This window comes from Mustela lutreola, chromosome 10 (assembly GCF_030435805.1).
Source record: "Mustela lutreola isolate mMusLut2 chromosome 10, mMusLut2.pri, whole genome shotgun sequence".
NCBI lineage: Eukaryota > Metazoa > Chordata > Mammalia > Carnivora > Mustelidae > Mustela > Mustela lutreola.
In genome coordinates, this window is record NC_081299.1 from 53,056,848 (window position 1) to 53,077,732 (window position 20,885).

The 20,885-nt window shown below is 41.9% G+C and overlaps 1 protein-coding gene across 3 annotated transcripts in view; it reads right to left on the reverse strand.

The window, feature by feature from the left end:
- JAK1 (Janus kinase 1) overlaps positions 1–20,885 on the reverse strand; it is a 121,947-nt gene that overhangs the window by 35,304 nt on the left and 65,758 nt on the right. For all 3 annotated transcript variants that reach the window (XM_059137106.1, XM_059137105.1, XM_059137107.1), the window contains 4 exons: positions 15,131–15,213; positions 12,457–12,655; positions 8,853–8,976; positions 1,356–1,509 (listed from right to left, as the gene is read on the reverse strand). In XM_059137106.1, the coding sequence (XP_058993089.1) occupies positions 1,356–1,509; positions 8,853–8,976; positions 12,457–12,655; positions 15,131–15,136 (483 nt within the window). In that variant the 5' untranslated portion in view covers positions 15,137–15,213. The remainder of the gene's footprint in view (positions 1–1,355; positions 1,510–8,852; positions 8,977–12,456; positions 12,656–15,130; positions 15,214–20,885) is intronic.

Consider the following 20,885-nt stretch of genomic DNA (forward strand, 5'->3'; position numbering starts at 1 on the left):
GTCATTGGTTGTCACACCTGGTGGGGGATGACATCTAATAACTGGAGGCCAGGGGTGTGGGTAATTATGCTACAGTGCATAGGGCAGTCCCTCACAGCAAAAAAATTATCCAGCCCAAAATGTCAGTAGTGCTGCTGCTGAAAAACTACAGGCAAGAAATACTTTCCCCTCTCCTTCCTGTGAACTGCAGACTCCTTGTTCTTCCAGATTCAGCACAAGTGCCACCTTCTTAGAGACCTCCTCTGATCTTTAAATTAGATCTTCCCACTCCAACCCCCTCCCCATATTCCCTATCACAAAAGCTTTTTCCTTTGTGGCACTTCTCACAATTCTTATGTATTACCTATGTATCATTTCATTTGCTTATTTGTTTTCTGTTTGTCCAACTTGGTTTCGCGTCTCCTGCTTGCAGAGACCATGTCTGCCTTGTTCCACAGAGTACGCACAGTACTGCAGTGAGGAGTACACAGACACCCAGCAGTAAGTATCTGCTGAATGACTGAGTGATTAGGAAGTCATTAAGACAAAGATCTATATTTCTAATTGACATCTGAAATATCATCAAGAGGATGGATAAAAAAAAAAGCAGTTAATAAAATGGTATTTTCAAAAACTACACAGTACGTAATAAAGACGTGTATGGCAAAATCAGGAAGCATATCACCAAAAATATTCATTATCTCAGATAGGGTGACTCTAACTTCTCTTTTTTTGTCTAGCTTTGAATCTTCCTACCCTACTATTGCTGTGACTCAGGGCAGCCACCTCCTTCCTCCCCGAACATTACTGCCTGCTGAGATGTCCCCACCTTCGCCCACTGAACTATACCCTCCCTCGCTTGCAGCATCCCTCTGCAGCTCCATGGGAGGCACCACAGGTGAGAAGGAAAATGATAGGAAATGAGGGGAAAAGAGAGGAATAGGGAAGAGTGAAGCCTCAAAAACCCACAAGTGGTGGGCGCCTGGGTGGCTCAGTGGTTTAAGCCTCTGCCCTTCAGCTCAGGTCATGATCTCAGGGTCCTGGGATCGAGCCCCGCATCGCATCGGGCTCTCTGCTCAGCGGGGAGCCTGCTTCCCCTGCTCTCTCTGCCTACTTGTGATCTCTGTCTATCAAATAAATAAATAAAAATCTTAAAAAAAAAAAAAACCCACAAGTGGGACAACTAGCCCCCAGGCACTGAATTTGCTGCCTTTCTCCACCTCATCTCAGGTTGAGTCCAAGGACAGCAAGGCCTGCCCACAGAGCAAGCCCCACATCCTAGCTCCCAACCAGGTCAGCTGCCCAAGGGAATGTGAACCCTGTGATGCCCAACCCACCGTGGGAACTCCAGGTTCTCCTGGGCCCAAACTTCTTACCTGAGCAAACAGATATTCCAAAGAACTGGCATCAAGAAGAGGGGTTGCATCTGGGACTTTTTTTTTCTCATAGCCATTTTTCTGCTTCTTTGGAGAATGTCGCCATACAGACTGCTCATTATCATTGGTCCCATGCCAGTTGGTGAAATAGAACCTGGAAGGCAGGAAAATAAATGTCAATTTTGGGAAAGGGGACCTCGGAACGCATGGGAGAGGTGTCCTGATTGTACCCACAGTGCTTGGTGCTGGAGGCTAAACTTGCCTGAAAAGCAAGCAGACAGATCGACCTTTCCAGCTGTGGAACACTTCACTGGTTATAAAGTCCTTTTTCTTTTCCCTCTTACAAACACTCTGTGAAGAGCATCCTGCCAGAACCTGTCTATGACTCAGGAAGATAAAGTGACTTTCCACTACATCTTCCTAAATAGGAAAATACAGCTGACTAGAACCAGAAGTTGGCCCAGCCACTCCCTTCACCTTTAATAATGCCATCCTGCCTTGAATCCAAGACCAATTTTATGCCCATTTCAACACTTCAGCTCAAACATTTTTTTAAATTTCCTTGTATAATCAAGATATACAGTGAATATGCAGTGGCTCCTATTTCCCAGACCGCTGTTATTAAATTGATAGTTTATCTTACAATAAAGTTAAAGTAGAAGAAATACATGAGCACTACTACAACCATCAGTTTCCAGTGGTGTGAAGTTAATAAGCACTTTATGCCATTTCATCCTTACAGCAACTGCACAAGGTAGATTCTGCTGTTTCTATTTTACAGACGAGGAAAACTGAGGTTCCAAGAAGCTAGGTGACCTGAAAACAAGCCTGTTCTCTTAACTACCGCTTGCCTCTGCCACCGATGAGAGAAACACAGCAAGCTCTGGGATGTGTGAAATTGACTAAGCCAAGCTGCTGCGGCCCATCTCTAGAGACTCAGCTGGTACCCAGGTCTTTCTCCCTTGACATGCCCAGGGGCTGACCAAAAACAACTATGGTAGAAGAAGCAACAAATAAAATTTCTTCCCAAAAAAGTGCTACCACTAAACTCAGACATCCGTCACTGAGCTATATTTGCAAAGCTTACACACACCAGGCCCTATGCCAGGCTAGGATTCAAAGGGCATAGTCCCTAGTGCTCTGGAGTTCCTTGTCTATGTGTATATATATGGCAATCGGTCAAATCCAACAATAGCAATGAAGTAATATAAAAGGGGTATGTCTCATAAGTAGGATAACAACACTGTGACATTCATGCAGCCCAGAGTTTTTCCTTCATAAAAAAATATTCAAGTTATATTTCATATTTGTGTTGACATAAAGATTAATATAATCCAGGCTACATTACATTCATTTTTTTTCTCTGATTTTAAAAGAAATTAAAGCACTTTTGTGAGTCCTTAACAATATTATGAGCCCTAGGCACTGTGCCTAATAGATAAGTTGTCCCTGGACAGAAGAGAGGCTTTGATGAGGTGCCAAAGGAGGGAAAAACTGCCCTCCATTGCCAGGGGAAGTGGCAGGGAAGGGAGGCGAGGACTGGGAAGAGAAGCTGGGACCACTATAAATGAATGCCAGGATTTAGAGCCAGCACAGTACACAGCTGGCAGAGAAGACTGCGAGGCTAGTTCATGTGAGGCAGGATATCCACAGACAAGCAGATGCCTATGGCAATAGTCTGGACAATGCCGTGAGCTCTGTGGGGGCAGAGGCCTCAGCTGTCTTGTTCAGCATTGAACCCCCCATCATACAACAGACACTTAATACATGATTGTTGGAAGAAAAACGACAAATGAACGGACTAGTTCAAGAAGCCGCAATTAATATGGAAAGGGAAGGATGGATAAGGAAGTTACTATAAAAGTAAAATTAACATTTTAAAACTTTCCTGGATTCTATATAGCCCATCATCCCTGTAATTTACGAAAGTGACTGAGAATCTGACAGTGGGTTTTGGTGTCTCTCACTCACAAAAAGAACCATATATCCATGGGGCCCATGTGTAGCATGAACCACGGCAGTGGGACTGTCCTCTCACGCTCTTATGCGAGGCGATCAGGCCCTGGTAACGGCAGAGGCGTGAGGCTATCAGCTGAGGAAGAGGCTGGCATTTATGCTCTCACTAGACTGAGGAGTCTACTCTTCAAGGGCAGGACAGAGCCCAGGACGAGAGGACTCAATGAGGATCAGCAATCTCAGGAAAGCAGAAAGTAAGAGGTCAATGGGTGGTACCAACTGAGTAAATAAAGAAAGAGCTGAGACTGGGGGAGAAAAAAAAAAATCCATGAGAACATAGCCAGCTCCCCTGGCTACCAAGTCAAGTCCGAAACAGAAAGTTTTTGTCATTCACATAATAAGCAGACATCTGCTAGGAGTTCTAGGAATCTGCACGGAAGGAGACAGGTGAACGGGTCTAAACAGGACGATGGAGAATAGTAGTGAAGAAATTCTGAACATTTACCCCGTGCTAGGCACTCTTTATGCAAACACTCAAAGCATGGCTCGCAAAGAAGCCGTGCAGACAGGTAAATTCTGTGTGGCAGTAGAAGACGGTGGTGATGAGAAAACGAGAGTTCTGTGCAATATGGAAAGGCACCTGGGAGAAGGGGTAAAAGGATCTCCGGGATGGAGGAGGTTGTTCGAAAGAGAAGCACGGAGGACAGCTTCTCTTTGAACCAGTCCAAGGCACGGTCCTCTTGTGCCATATCCCACTCAGTCTCTATGAGAAAGAGTCCTCAGACCTGGTAAAGCCAACAGACCAACCTACCCTCTTTGAACAGAACATCATCTTCAATCAATTCTTTGAGGCTGTTGTCTGAGCCCTGTGGGACCAGCTTTGATTTGGAAATCTTTTGGCAAGATGTTCAGACAAGATGAGACTGAGGGAATCAAACTAATGGGCAGCTTTGCTACCTCAGTAATGGCTAAGCAGAGCCTAAAGCAAGGCTGGGTCTCTAGAAATTGCCCATTGCCAAAGCCTTTTATTTAATAAAATGACGAAACAAAAACCAAAAACCTTTAAATCAGTAACTACCAAAATCAACACCTTCCTAATTCTGTCCTAGTAGGACAAAACCAAAAGGTACCTTGAAAAGAGAAACTCTATACTTTGTTTTAAATTCAAATGTAATTAACATACAGTGTTATATTAGTTTCAGGTATACAATATAATGATTCAACAATTCTGTAACATTCCTAGAAGAAAACACAAGCAGTCATCTCTCTGACATCAGCCTCTGAACGTTTTTTTTCTAGGTAGGTCTCCTGAGGCAAGGGAAACAAAAACAAACTGAATTACTGAGACGACACCAAAACAAAAAGCTTTTGCACAGGCAAGAAAAACCCTCAACAAAACAAAAACACAACCTAACAAATGGGAGAAGATAATTGCAAATGACATAGCTTAAGGGACTAATATCCAAAATAAAGAACTTCTACAACTCAAACCACATAATAAATAATCCAATTAAAAACTGGACAGAAGGGCGCCTGGGTGGCTCAGTGGGTTGAGCCACTGCCTTCGGCTTGGGTCGTGATCTCGGGGTCCTGGGATCGAGTCCCGAATCGGGCTCTCTGCTCAGCGGGGAGCCTGCTTCCTCCTCTCTCTCTCTCTGTCAAATAAATAAATAAAATATTTAAAAAAAAAAAAAAACTGGACAGAAGACGCCAACATTTTTCAAAGACAACATACAGACAGCCAACCGATACATGAAAAGATGCTCTACACTCCTTTTCAAAATTAATTATCAGGGTGCCTGGGTGGCTCAGTGGGTTAAGGCTCTTCCTTCAGCTCAGGTCATGATCTCAAGGTCCTGGGATGTGGTCCTGATGAGGGAGCAGGAGGCTGGCTGAGGACAAAGCAAGAGCTGGCGCCTTGCACCCCCCCCCTTCCATCCGCTCCCCTCCATAGGTGTAGCATTCCTCAGGCACCCCTGACTGCCATAAAATGATAAATAGTTAACTTGCTAAGATCACAATCCTACAAAAGACAGGAGTCTCCCTTGGTTTGCAAATGTCCTTGAGATTTACAAACAAAGAAGTTACCTTATCAATAGCCCAAATTCCAAAGACACAGAACTCAGTTTCTCAAGCCTAATGTCACCCTCCCCTCCATAAAAACTGAAGGAGGTGGAGGTAGAAGGAAAAGTAAATAAAGTTAAATTTCTTCTAAACCTAAATCTCATTAACAAGGATGCTTGATGGCAGGAATGTAACATTCCACCAGGAGACTCTCAATTGTCTTTACTTGATAGTAACTAAGCCTTCAATATCCTGATAGTATTCTTTGCCCCAATAGCCCTTCTGAATACCCCTTTGTCCTCACCTACCCAACTCCTGCGTATATAACCAACCACCCCTCACAACCCGGGACAGCAGCAGCTCTTCCTGCCCACGGGTCCTGTCCCCGTGCTTTAATAAACCACCATTTTGCACCAAAGATGTCTCAAGAATTCTTTCTTGGTCATCGGCTCCGGACCTCAGCCCACCAAACCTCACCTAGGTTCTAGAACTTCATCAGTCCCACATCGGGCTCTCTGCTCAGCAAGGAGCCTGCATCCCCTGCCTCTGCCACCCTCTCTGCCTACTTGTGATCTCTGTCAAATACATAAATAAAATCTTAAAAAGAAATTAATTATCAAGATGTTCATCAACCTTGGGCCACACACAAATGTCCCAAATTAGAACATGCTAATGGAAAAAAAATAAAGAATGGCATAAATAAATATAGTATAACAGCTGCGTAGATTCCTTTTCAAAATGGCGTGGAGGAACGACACAGGAAGGAAGAGGGAGGGAGAGAGAGATAAAAAGATAGACCTATCAAGGAGATACGCCTTCCTTGCAAGTTTTTGAGAAAACTACATTACAAATGACTGCATATTCTAAGTTTACATACAGATATTATACACAACAAATTCTCCCTAGGTTTCTATTTCTTTTTACTAATGGATAGTAAAAGATCAAGAAAATATTTTTTTCTTGAAAAGGAATAAAACATAGGCTTATATTACGATATATTATTAAAAGAACTATTAAAAGCATTATCTAAAAACAAAATTAAAATTGAAGCACAGAGTATTTCCCAAAATAGAGCTGGGATTTCACTAAAATAGTCACTAACATTTGTTTTGTATTACACCTTCTTTAGTGGTGAGATTATGAGGTTTCAAAGTTTTGTAGTTTGTTGTAATGCAAATGTTTTAGCTTTGGGTGGGATCTTTTTTCCAAGTTCAAAGAGCCTGTGGTAACAAAGCAATATCCTGTTGAAAGCGCAATGTCAGGTACAAAGTTGAGGTGCCAAAAAATGAAGTAGCCCAGCACTTCCTGGCAGCTAACCAAACAAGGAGGAGGCGAAGATAACTAGCTTTTAATGGTGAGTGAGGGACACACACACTCAACAAAGACCAGTGTCTCAAGGAGGGCACTGGGGCTGACAAGAGGATTCACTAGGTGTGTGACTCTGGGTAACTCACTTCTTCATCTGGGGCACAGTTCTCCCTAAACAACTGCAGTAGTTGAATTAGGTAAACTCAGGTCTCATCCAAGTCCCCAATTCTACCATTCCAGATTCTGAGCCAAGTGGAGAGATCTACAAGGAAAAAGACTAGAACTCAGTGACATGCCCACTTCCTGGACTGCCAGCTACAAAGATACATTTTAATGCTGGATCACAGAGCCAACCCCTGAGGCCACAGAAAGCAAGATTACACTTTGAAAAACAAATCCAAATATAGTCAGGAGGCTCAGCTGGGTGGAGTGAATGTTTCCCTAAATCTGGGGCGTGAAATCTACATGCTACACACCTTTCCCCTTTAAGTAAAACCTTGGGTGAGTATAGAAAGAAGAAGATGAAAAAAATGTCAGCCCTAGAATGATTACCAAAGAAAGATCTGGTTCAACTGCCGCTGAGAAAAGCACCCAGGCCAGTCTGGAATGTTAACAACTCTAACAAATTCCCAAAGGAAACAGCAGCTAAGATATTGGGGAGAGCCTCCCAGATCCCCGAGGGCTTTTCAAGCTAGTCCCTACATTCCATTAGCCCCTGAGGGAATCCACAGATTTTATCACCTCTATGTAAATTAAGATGCTTTTCAAAAAGAATTCACCCTTTTTATAAATTAAGTACACATTCACTTGTGCTTAACTAGTATCTAACAGACCTATTTTCAATTCTGGGTACAGCGCAAATGGGCTTATAAACTCAAGACTCTACAGTGAAGTACTGAATATGCCACCCTGGGAGACTACATGACATCTAAGAAAGTCCAAGATACAGGAAACAAGGCAAGTACTTTACTTATCAGAAGAAAAACTTGGGTCCCACCCACTAGATAAAAATCCTCAGGGAGTGGATCACATCTACCCCTTGAGAGCAAGACCAACCTAGGATTTCTAGGGAACCCCTTCAAGTGGTTTCTCAAACATTTTACCTGGAACTTTTAAGAAGAAATCATTTATTGTATCATGACCTGGTACATACATCTTCATATCTCAAACAGAAGTTGTGAAAAAATAATACTCTTAGGATATGTGTGTACGCCAGTATTACCTATTCTCGCCTGTTCGTTTTTTTGTGGGGTTTTTTTTGTTTTTTTTTTTTTAAGACAAATTCTGGTCACAACTCACTAAATTAAATTAATAACCATGATTCACTGCTTGAAAAACTATGCTGTAGGATACTAATTCTATTCAAAATACCCTCTGCATCCTAACGATGTCTTTTCTAAAATGTGGCAGACGGTGGTGATCGAATTCATCTTGAATTGTATCTCAAATACTGAAAAAGTCCTTTCTCAGACCAAGCAAATTCAAAACTCACCAATTACAAAATTGATGAGGGAGCAGGAGGCTGGCTGAGGACAAAGCAAAAGCTGGCGCCTTGCACCCCCTCTTCACCCTTTCCCCTCCATAAGTGTAGCATCCCTCAGGCAGCCCTGACTGCCATGAACAATAAGCAAATAGTTAACTTGCAGAGCTCACAATCCTGCTAGACAGGAGTCTCCCTTGGCTTACAAATGTCCTAAATCTCACTAACAAAGACGATTGCTAGCAGGATTGTGAGACCCCACCAAAAAATCTTAATGTTAATGGCTGGTCTAAAGACAACATTGATCCAGCAGCAAGGGCAAGGCCTCCGGCAGGCCTGGAACATCCTGGCACCTTGTAGGCCCTCTTTAGCATATGAAAACTCCGCTGAAACCTCCCTTCCCCTCACCTTCCCCCAACAGCAGGGTACATAACCTGCCATCCCTCACAACCCGGGGCAGCAGCTCTTCCTGCCCACGGGTCCTGTCCCGTGCTTTAATAAACCACCATTTTGCACCAAAGAGGTCTCAAGAATTCTTTCTTGGTCATCGGCTCCGGACCTCAGCCCACCAAACCTCACCTAGGTTCTAGAACTTCATCAAAATGACTATAAATCTTCCCAGTAAGTGACTCAGGGCTCCGGGCTGACTGTCACACCCCCACAAGAGGCAGCCAAGCCGGCCCCCATACCTCATCCGGTAGTGGAGCCGGAGGGATGTCTTGTCGTCAACAGTGATGGCGCGATTCGGGGCATACCAGAGCTTGCTGTTCTCGTCATACAGGGCAAAGAGGTTGTGACACAGAGGAGAGATACCTGGGAATAGGTAAGGAAAATATCAGAAAATTAAAGACAGATACATTAGGCCATTTGTTCCTGAAGCAGGATGTAAAAAAAGACAAGGAACTCTATCTGAAGAATCTAGGTCACATTTTTATCCTTTCATGGCAAATATGACTTCCAACCATGTTTAATCAGGCAGTTTTAATCATGATAATTTAGAACCATGGCTCCCCAGGAATATGTACTATAGCTCCTGGCAAACCAGATAAAACCCATTTGAAAATAAAAGTCTAATGGTATTTCTCATCACAGTGTCTATGACAGTCTTAACAAATCCTGCCTAAAAGAAAAAATATGCCAGCCCACATTCCCAGATCCCACCTGATGGGCAGGCACCTTGCTAATCCCAGAAACATTATTGGAGTTTGGGAAATCCCCAATCTGTCTCGTACAGAAATGTTTTACCAATTCTAACATACTCCGATTATGCATTAAACATGCAAAGAAGTTCCTGGCAGTAGTACATGAAATCGTGAGTTAGAATAAATAACTAAATTGATTTTTGTCAGTGATAAAAATCTATTACCATTAATAATAAATACACTTCTTAAGTACTCTGTATAGTTACCATAAATATTTTTTATTAGTAGCCAACTAATAAGAAGATACATGCTTAACAAACGTGGTCCTATAGTGCTCCCTTGCCTCCCCCCCCCACCAACTGCCTCCTTTGATACAGGAAGGGTTAAAAAGACAAAGGAGATCCCCAGGCCAGGAAAGCACCTTTCCACTTACTTCTGAGCCCATAATTAAAATTACACATACTTGTGATCTAAAAGCATGGGGGAAGGGAAGAAGGTGGTGATTGCACATACTCAGTTATGACTGATATTTTCATACATGACCAAGCCTCAAGCTAAGATACAGTCAACTTAACCGAAAAATATATGGAAATATAAGGTAATCGGCACTTCCCAAATCAGACCTCTAAAGCGAGACACACACCGGGGACCCTCACCGCCCCTGCTCATCCATTTAGCCACCAACTCTCTCCAGCACACACACACTGCATGAAGATGCAACAAATGCCTTGGCATCCTGATGCCCCCTCACTGGAAGCCCTCAATTCCTTCTGCTCAAGGTATCTGGACTCATCCCTCAGAAGTCCCTTACAACAGAGAAGATGGGGGTAAACTTCAAAGAGCATTTTTCTTTGGGAACAAAAGCAAACGAGTTCTAGATCCAATATTATTAAGACTATGTTTTAGGTATACTATAGTTGTTCATTCATGAATTGGCCCTTCTGAGCCAGCCTGGAAACCCAGCCTCTACTCACAAGTACGTAGATTTGAATGTGCACTGACACGTACATACTGAAGCGTAATTTGTAATCAACAATATGTATTCTACCATAGGTCTGACTTTAATACTATTCATACTTATAATAGGAAGATCAAAGATAGCTTTTTATACAAAAGTACTGAATAATGGTAACAACAACACTAACATTTACTGAGAGTTAAGTGTCAGGCATCAGGCTAACACACTGTACACTGATTATCTTTTAATCCTCTTGACACTTAATGAGGTAATTAATATCTTTGCGATTTTACAGGTGAAGGAACTGTGGCCTCCCGAGATTTAGCCTAATTCAAGGCTATTCGGCTAATAAAATGCAGACTTAACGATTCAAACCAAGACAGAGGGAATGAGGAAGTAAAATAATGAGAGCTGAAAGAACAAAAAGAGACCATATCTTTAATGGACAACAGAGAAGAAAACAATACTGCCTCTAAATACTACTTACTATAATAATAAGCAGAGCTATAAGAACATGTGGCATTCTGTACTCACACACTTTTTAAAATTAATAAATGTTTGCAACACTCCCCTGAGTCAGTTATTAAAGAGCCCACTCATTCTCTCCAGACTGGGCTTGGAAGCCGGTGCCCTACACCGACTGGCCCTGAGCCCGGACCTACAGCAGACTCAGTGGCTACATCTGCCTGCGGACTCAGGCTCTCTCCCCTCTTCTATAGCAGCAGCCCCTTGCTCTCTCATTAACTGCAGCCCAGCAATTCTGTACAAACACCATGGCTGGACTAACAGAATAAACACTATAAACCAAACCCCAAGGGAAAGGAGAAAAAAACACCACCTTAAAAAAATACATTAGAAGCAATAATTTACATCTAGTTGTTTTGCTAATTACAAATCCTTTTAAAAGTGTTGTCAAGAGCTGGTTCTTTATATACTTCGCTATCTAGTCAAAACAACTTTAGAAGATTAATACATTTCCCCCCTAATAATTTACATAGCTCAGCTGATTTTATCCAATGTCATGTTTAGTTAGTAAGGGCCTACTACACTCTTCCCTGTAGCACCAATCTCTCCCCTTTTATTGGAACTCTGGTATTTAAAGCATTTGAGGCAGATATATATAGAGAGATATATAGATATATAGAGATATATCTATATATATGGATTCCTAGATAAGCTGTATTACAAACTAGGTAAGTATTTCTTGAAATGTCTCCACTATCCCAATATATTGTCCTGAGGGCTAAAGATGATATATAAATGAAACACGGATCAGACGACTGGCCATCATCACTAGTCATATCATCATCATAAAATAGTTTTTTTTTTTAGAAAGAGCTTTATTAAGATATAATTTATATATTATAAAGCCTACCCATTTTACTGTAAATTTCAGTGAATTTTAGTATATTTACAGTTATACAACCATGACCACAATCCCAAGAGATCAGATCGTATATTTATGTTTCTATGATTTAACTTTACTAGTCATATACAAGGGTGTAGAAAAAAGCTATGACTGATTCCAAGTTCAAAGGATAACAAAGAGGGCTTCATTTTGTTATTCAGTTTGGTTTCTCACCTTCCGAGGGCAACAGGCTAACTTAAGTAAGACAAGGTTCACATGGAGGGGGGAAAAAAAAAAAGACCATGTTGTTCACAGCCTCACTGCCCTTTTTACAAGCTGGCATTCTGACCAAGCCACAAAGTGACACTCAACTTCTCACTTCAAGTCAGAATCATGGGGGAGGGAGCAGATTAAAGTGGCGAAAGAAAGGATCACACTTTTCAGAAGAAGTTTTGAACAATCATTCAGATATTGAGAGATGCCATTACTGAGCATGTAACTTTGTACTCCCTGTTTTTATTCATTTAGTGCTGATAGGATTCCAGTTTCCTAGCGGTAGGGGAAATAAAAACTGAGCCTCCACAGCAAGCAAGCATCATTTCCTGGTATCCCAAAGTCATGAGTGACAGAGCAAGAACAAGACATTTTACGATCAAGAAAGTGAAAAGTCAAACTTCCAAAATTAAAATCACTGGCCTACAGTCAAATGCAAGTAAGTGGCAGAGGCAGGGCAGAACCCACACAGCAGAGTTCCAGGGTGCGGGGGGGGGGGGGGGGGGGTGGGCAGAGACACTGGGATGCACCTGCTGGACAGCGGATATGTGCCCCGGGCAACCTGTACTCACAGCATTCCTGCGCAGCCCTGATGCAGATCTCCTCCGCAGTGTACTCTCCGCTGCCCAGCCGGAGGGGCTCCCTATCAGAAAGATAGAAGAGCACTTCCACTCCTGGCTCGGGGGCCTCCAGATTCACCTCCGTCTTCTTAGAGCTCCTCATTTTAGCACAGAAAGCCATGGCATTGCAGTCCTCTTTTATATTTAGATACTGTAGTGGAAGGAAAACAAGACTGTGTGGTCATTCTATGTGCTAAAAGTTCGAGTGGTGCAAGAGACTGTCAGGAAGGTAATGGAAGCAGTCAGAACTACCTCTCAAGCAAGTTAAGTACCTCTCCCTGCACCTTGCCTCTCTGAAAATCAAACGCATCAGAAGGTATAAGAGGTGAAACCATCCACTCTAATTACACACATAATCCATTATGCATTCTAATTATGATTAGATCATGTTCTCAAAAATCAGAATAATTTTAGACACAGCCTAAATTTGTTTTCTCTATTGGCACACAAGTAGTAGTTGAAAAATGCGGCTCATTCTGGAACCACTGGTGTTAATGCTGCAGCTAGCTCTACCAGAATCATTTTACTTCTGAATTGACCCATGGCACAGATCAAATGGTCTTTTAACTTTGTCTATCTCCCACTAACCAGGAAGCTCAGTGAGGGCATGAACTATGTCTTTTCTATCCTCATTCCCCGAGTCTAGCCCAGGGCTGGCTCTGAGATGGCACACACAAAAGGACTACCAATTCGGGTTCATGAGCCATATGGAAGTGTCTTGAAAACTAATGAACAGAGCCAGGTCCCTGCCACTCCGTGGGCAGGTAGGAGGATGGGCAGCACTTTGTGACAGGAGAATGAGGGCTGGAAGCCTTGCTTTGAAGAGGTCAGAACTTGTTACTGAGAAACTCGTAAATAAGTCATTCACCTCTGCTCCCCACTAAAGGGAGGGTAACAAGGATCGAAGAGTCAGCCAGCTACTTAGCCTTAGACGGGGCAGAAAGTAAGGGGAACAAAGGAAAACCCTATACATTTTTTCTTCCCCTCACTCTGACACCAATCACTTAGACACAAACTAACTTCCCTGACCCCAGGTTTCTACTTTCCTTCTGTCTGCCAACCCAACCTTCATTTGGCCCTCAAAGTAATGTCTCTGTAACACATATCAGATCCTCCAAAGGCTTCCCATTAATCTACAAGTGCCATCTCAAACTCCTCACAGAGCCCCTCCATTGCCTGCCAGCTAGCTCCCCACCCCACTCCCCCAACCTCATCTTCCATTACTCCTAGCCTCTGACTTCATGCCTGAAAACCAACAAAGCTGCCATTCATCGTTCTTGTCACTCCAGCTCCCTCCCCGTCCTGTTTTTCTCACCTTCCTGCCTTTGGTCATCCTGGTTTCTCTACCAGGAATACCTCCCCACTTCATCCTCTTCATGGCAAGATGCAATTTTCCTTAGAGCTCAGCTTGGACATTACCTCCTCCAAGAAGGACTTAGGAACCTCCATCCCATCCCCTAAGTTAGATGCCCTCTCCCAAGATCACCTCGCTGTACTAACCACACTGGGTTATGACCATCTTATGCACATGTCTGTCTCTCTCAATCATGTATGCTGGGAGTTTCTTAAGGGCAAGGACCATGTCACTCATCTAGTGATATCATAGATATTCCCAGTACCTAGCACAGAACCTTACATTTAATAGGCGCTTGCAGAAAGGCCCAAGGAAGCTCCTCCAAACAAGACAAATCAAGAGTATGGACAACAGCCACAGGTCTTTTCACCAAACTCATGTGCTTGTTTATTAGCTGCCCTGGTGAGGCAAGATACTTACAGTAGAAACACGAATCGGATATGCCTCAATGCTACAACTGAGAGGCACTCAATTTTACTTGTTTCACCTTGAAAACCAGAATCTTCCAGAACACAGGCTGTAAGAGTAGCTCATAACTTACCCTGAGGGTTCAGATCAACTGTCAAGGAAGAAAGTTTTTTAACCCAACACTGAAGCTCCCAACTCCACCCCACAATGAAAAATAGACACAGAAAACAAAACAGCTGCAGTCGGCTTTACAATGTAAATGTCATTGAGATCCTATAGAGGTGTGGCAAGGGAAGAACTCAGAGATGGGGTTATACCCTTTCACCCCAAGGAAATGATCAGGTAAGTATACAAATTATATATGTACAAGGTGTGGCACCACTTAAAATAAGAAAAACCACAACTGGCAATGTCCAACAGGAGATGAAACAAAACGAGAACAATCAACATAAAAGATTACTATACAGCTGTTAAAAAAAGGTGAGATAAAGCTACATGAACCCACACTGGCAGACATACAGGACATACAGCAAAGTGAAAAAAGCATAATGTGTATAATATGACCCTTTCGGTCATGCATATGCATAATATGGAAAAACATACAATAAACTGTTAAAGTGCTGAATATCTAGGAAGGATTATAAGGGAAGTTTACCTTTTACTTTGGAATTCCTATATTTCCATACTCGGGATTTTTAAACCAGCACACTCAAATTTGGAAACAAACAAAAATTAAAATACCAATACTTTTAAAGTAAAAGATATAAGGGCGCATAGCCCTGTAAATCCAACATCAGTTTCATTATTCTTTCTAAAAGCTATTTTCCTTTTGGCCCTTCTTTAAAAATATGCAAATGTATATACCTGCATTTATTCGGCTGTCCAAAGTCCTCCAAAAAGCAGACTGGATTTTCTTCTCTACTTTCCAAAGTCCGTTTAGAGCTGAGCTAAAAAACAAGGATAAATAAATAAATCAGCTGCAGAGGTAATTGCATCAGAAAGTAAGAGGACACTTTTATTAAGGAAGCAGCCCAAACCAAAAGTGGGCAGGAAAAAGCATTTGGGAGGAAGAAGGAAAAGAAAATTGGTGAGGACACTGAGAGGACAGAGAAGCATCTCAGAAGATGATATTTTCAATGCTTCAAGAAAGGAAGCCAGGGACTTTGCTTCCTGGCATAGAGCGCCCTGTATAGTTTAAGTGAGGACCCTGTGCTTTTCCATCAATAACCTCCCTCCTGAGGCTGTGAACAATAGGACACCAAAAGATACATTTCCTTTAGAATTACCCTCCCCCAACTTGGCCTCATTTTAATGGTGAAATATCTTACAATACAGTGAAAGGGGGAAGGCCTAGGAATAAATCTAATGAAAAATGCTTTTTGTTCTCCCAGTATTTTTTGAGGCATTCTTCCTTGAAAACTTAGGTAGCAACATAAAGATACCAGCTTGATTCTGTAGAATTAAAGTACTTGATCCCACCATCTTCATCACCAACCATCACCCTCCACCCCCTGCCCAAAACACGCACACAGAACTCTATTTTTTTTTTTTTTTTAAATTTGACAGGGAGAGATCACAAGTAGGCAGAGAGGCAGGCAGAGAGAGAGAAAGAGGAGGAAGCAGGCTCCCTGCTGAGCAGAGAGCCCAATGCTGGACTCAATCCCAAGAACCTGAGATCATGACCCCAGCTGAAGGCAGAAGCTTAACCCACTTAAGCCACCCAGGCGCCCCCACAGAACTCTCTATTAACAACTCTCCAGATGCCTCTCACAAATTTTTTAACAGTAGAATCAAATAATTTTTGCAGCTAAGGAGTAACCACCGTTAGTCATTTCCGAGTTAAGACAGATTACGGTCTGTTTTCTGTCATTCATTCAATACACTTCATCAGAACTCTACATTGGGAAGTGCACAATCCCAAGCAGTACATGGCAGAAGTACAAAGGGGGTGGGGAAAAGGAGATGAGTATGGGTAACCTCCAAGGCTGCAGGCCAGTATTCCCACAGGACCTTATGATCAAAGTGGGAGATGGCACAAATGAAAACATAAAAGCAATTTAAAATCAATCCTGTCACAATGTCATCTTCTGGAGGCCAGGAAGAGGATACAAGTATGAATTTTGATATGACAATTTCGACTTGGCTATTTTGGCAGGGACAATGTTAACAAGAGTCAAAGAATAAATCCTTATACTCTCAGGTTTTAAAAACTTAATATAATCAATTATTTTAATTATGTGAACAGATACCCTGCCCTGCATCAAAAGAGCAATGTGAAATTAGCTACATGCTAATTAACACTTTGCTTCAGCTCAGAATCAGAGTTTCAAATGTCACATTTAGGAAATTCATTATTTTGAGCAGTTCTTCATTGCCAGAAACTGACCTATATTAGGAGGCCACAATAAAGAAAAGGAACAATATGGTCTCTGCTTACATGGAGCGGACAGTCTACAGTGGAATCAAACAATGATGCACATAAAGGGGTAATGATAAAGAGTTTAAAAGGCCATGATGGAAAAAGAGAGAGATATAATAAGAAGAGTGTCATCTGGTGCCGGACTCAAGAGCTGAGATGTAATGGATATCCAGGGAGGTGGGGAGAAAACAGTAAAGGATTAGCATGTGCAAAGGTCCTGTAGAAGGAAGGGGCTAGTCTCATCCCTCCTGCTTCATAAATGGGGAAAAACTCTCCAATACTCTTTTTGACCTGGGCAAAGCACAGCACTATTGGTTCATCAGCAGTATTTGCTAACAACACGTCTGGGGCCTCTCTGAGTATTCCTGGAAGCATGCTATTATATGCTACTGCCACGGAGGAATGAAAATGTACCAGATGGACTCCATGCTCTAAAGCATTAAGAAGTCTGCTCCAGGGGCACCAGGGTGGCTCAGTGGATTAAGCCTCTGCCTTTGAGCAGCATTGCTCTCTGCTCAGCAGGGAGCCTACTTTCCCCTCTCTCTCTCTCTCTCTGCCTGCCTCTCTGCCTACTTGAGATCTCTCTATCAAATACATAAATAAAATCTTAAAAAAAAAAAAAAAGCCTGCCCCAAATCAGGAAAGGGACACTTACTCAAAGCTTTTCAGATCAGGAAGAGAGCTATAGGTTCCACCAGCCCCCAGCTCTTTAACAAAGACTACAGCATAAATCCTTTTATAACTCACAAAGGATTTTAAAATGCACCATCAGATTGCATATTATAATTTGAACTCAAAAGTCACAGGGCTGTTCTGAGCCTCATCTAAGATTTGAGAGTCAGCCAAAAATCACCAAGGTTTTTCTAGAACTAGGATTATATGAAAACCTATAGTAAAGGAGAGTTTGCTTTTTCCATTAGCCTTCTCTACTGCAAGCCACACTATATTGAAATCAGAGAGTACTTAATTTTCAAACTGACCTCCAGTATTACTGGACAGGACAATAAAATGGTATTGATTTGTGGCACTACCCTAGAGATTAAACTCTTAAGAAAAACAGGATCAGTAAAAGAATTTCTAGATAATACACATTTACTATGATTTTTTTTTTAAAGATTTTATTTATTTATTTGACAGACAGAGACCACAAGTAAGCAGAGAGGCAGGCAGAGAGAGAGGAGGAAGCAGGCTCCCTGCTGAGCAGAGAGCCCGATGTGGGGCTCGATCCCAGGACGTTGGGATCATGACCGGAGCCGAAGGCAGAGGCTTTAACCCACTGAGCCACCCAGGCACCCCTACTATGATGTTTTTATATGCTGATTCAATAACAAAATCTCTGCTCCCAAAAAACTGACACTCTAATGATAAAAATGTAAAAACACCCATAAAGCACTTAAAAGACATGCTAGATGCTCTTATCAGTACTTAAATCTAAAATTGCTGATTCACTTTATATGAAATGACACCTGTCCTCATTCAGGATGAGTTTTTTGCTGCTACAGACTGTGCAAAAGCTTCATTCAAATAATATCTCTTTCCACATAAAGCAAGCAAGATGCTCTCTATTTATTTTAAGAACAGGTAGGAAAGAGCAAGATCAGTGTCTAAATACGTTGGATAATTCCAAGAAATCAATTTAAGTTTCTTGTTACAGATACAAAAAGAAAATCTTTAATGCTAAAAAAAACTGACCAGCAGGAATCGCATGATACCCTTTAAAAATAATAAGATTCACTGGGTCCCATTCCCAAAGCAAAGAAGCTCAGAAAATGGGAAGAATAAGAGTGAGTAATCAAAAGCTCTTTGATAATAGCAGTGAATTCTTCCACACTAATTTACTTACAAAATTTCAAGTTTTTGAAAAAATTGCTTTTATTTCTATGATCAGAGGACTGCTTTCCTGGTCTTATAGATGTTACTTTTCATTAAAAAGGGGGGGCAGGGAAATTTTGTGGGGTCCCACAATTCTTTGATTTACAAAGTCTCATACAGGAGACAAAGTCTGATACTTCCTGAATGAGGAAGAACTAACAGAAACAAAACACAACTCTGTGGGTCTGAACAGGGCTTGGCTACAACAGGAATTTTACAACTATTTTCCAAGATGTTAAACTCCTAGAAATCTATTAGTCTGAAGATAAACTCTCTTAAATTGTCAAGGACATCTTTTGAAATACAGGTATCTGTGTAAGGGAAGAATATACAATTAAACTTTGAATAGTGAAGAGACATAGAAATAGACCATGTTAATATTCATAAGTATGATCAGAATAGGATGGCTTTTGGCCAAAGGCCACTGTCAGATTTACACAATAAAAACAGACTGGATGATGGTTAAAAATCAATGACAAGAGTCAGACTACAACACTTTGGGTATCTGGTTGTTTTTACTAAAACACACACAGTGAGTCACTATATGTACACCTTAAAGGAATCAAAGCTTTTGGTCTTTGTTGGGCTGGCAGAAAGGGCTACTTAAGATGGCGAAAGTTCCCGCCACAAAACCTGAGCTTGGACAGGAGAACAAAGACCCAAGCAGGAACCCGATGGGACCCTGACAAGCGGGAATCTGAGACCCCGCCCCAGGCTCCAGTGGACCAATGGGACCCCTAAGAGCAGGTGAAATATCCAAATAAGGGAACCTTGCCAAAAGACCCCTGAACTTCCCTCGAGGACCCTTAAAAGTCCCCTCCTCCATGCCTTGGGTGCGACTTCCCCCACTCTGCTTTCCAGAGTCGCGGAACCTCGCCCGAGGGTGCCCACCTCCTCCCGGTGCAACTTTCCTGGCTCCCCTTCTCCTGAGCCCTGAAACTTCGCGGGAGAGCGTTTTTAATAAATCTTGCCTTGCACCCACTTTGCCTGGTGTTGTGTTTATCTCGCCGTAAAAACCTTACAATTTGGTTTCTGAAGTAGAAAATACAAAAGTTGAAAGTTAAAGTATGAACCTAGAAAAATTGAAAAGAAAAATATGTAATTTAGAAATATTTCCTGAAATCAGCTGCCTAAAAAATTTTAAGACTAAATTTCTTAGACCTTAAAAAACTATTTCAGCAGGCACAGCCCTAAGGCCAGGGAGGAAACCTAACATAACAATACAAGCTCCAAGAGGGTAGGGACTTTTGTCCTGGTCAGTGCTGGTCACCAGCACATATTAGATAATCAATAAATAATCAAATACAGTTGAATCTTGAACAACACAAAGGTTAGGCACACTTGCTCCCACATCAAAAATCAGCATATAACTTTTTATTCCCCCCTCCAATTTAACTACCAATAGCCTACTGCTAACTGGAAGCCTTACCAATAACACAAATAGTCAATTAACACATATTTGTATGTTTTATATATTATATACTGTATTCCTATAATAAAGTCAATTAGCAAAGAAAACGTTATCAAGAAAATCGTAAGGGGGGGGTGCTCGGGTGGCTCAGTTGTTAAGCATCTGTCTTTGGCTCAGGTCATGATCCTAGGGTGCTGGGATGGAGCCCCACAGCCAGCTCCCTGCTCAGCAGGAAGCCTGCTTCTCTCTCTCCCACTCCCCCTGCTTGTGTTCCCTCTCTCGCTGTGTCTATCAAATAATAAAATTTTTTTAAGAAATTAATTTAAATGGAAAATCATAAGGGAAAGAAAATACATTTATTTACAGCACTGTATTTTATATATATATATATATATATATATATATATATATAAATGTATATAAGTGGGCCCATGCAATTCAAACTTCTGTTATTTAAAGATCAACTGCAGTTGTTAAAGAAAAGATGAAGGTAACAAAGTAAGCAACATTACTGAGCTGATACACAACTAGCAAGTGTGCCCCTGGACAAAACATTTTAATCTCTCAGCCTCAGTTTCCTGATTCCTCAACCTGAGAGGAAACATCCTAAAGGAAGCATGCCTAAAGGATCAGAAAGATCTTTCAAAAAGTCTTCATTGAGCTCCTACAATGCCTTTTTCAAACAGGGCTGTTGATGTGGAAGTACCTAGAAAGGTGTTAAGTGCTAAAGCAATATACTGTAGGCTTCATGGCAAAGGCCTTGGGCTGTGAGCCTCTCTGAAGAACAAAAGAATACACAGGGATTCAGAGCAAAAGCCTGGCCATAAATGAAGTTCCACTTCATAAATCTAGCAGGGCCGTGAAGAGAATGAGCCATCCTGAGCAGGGTGTGAATCCTGCCTTCCCCACCTACCAGC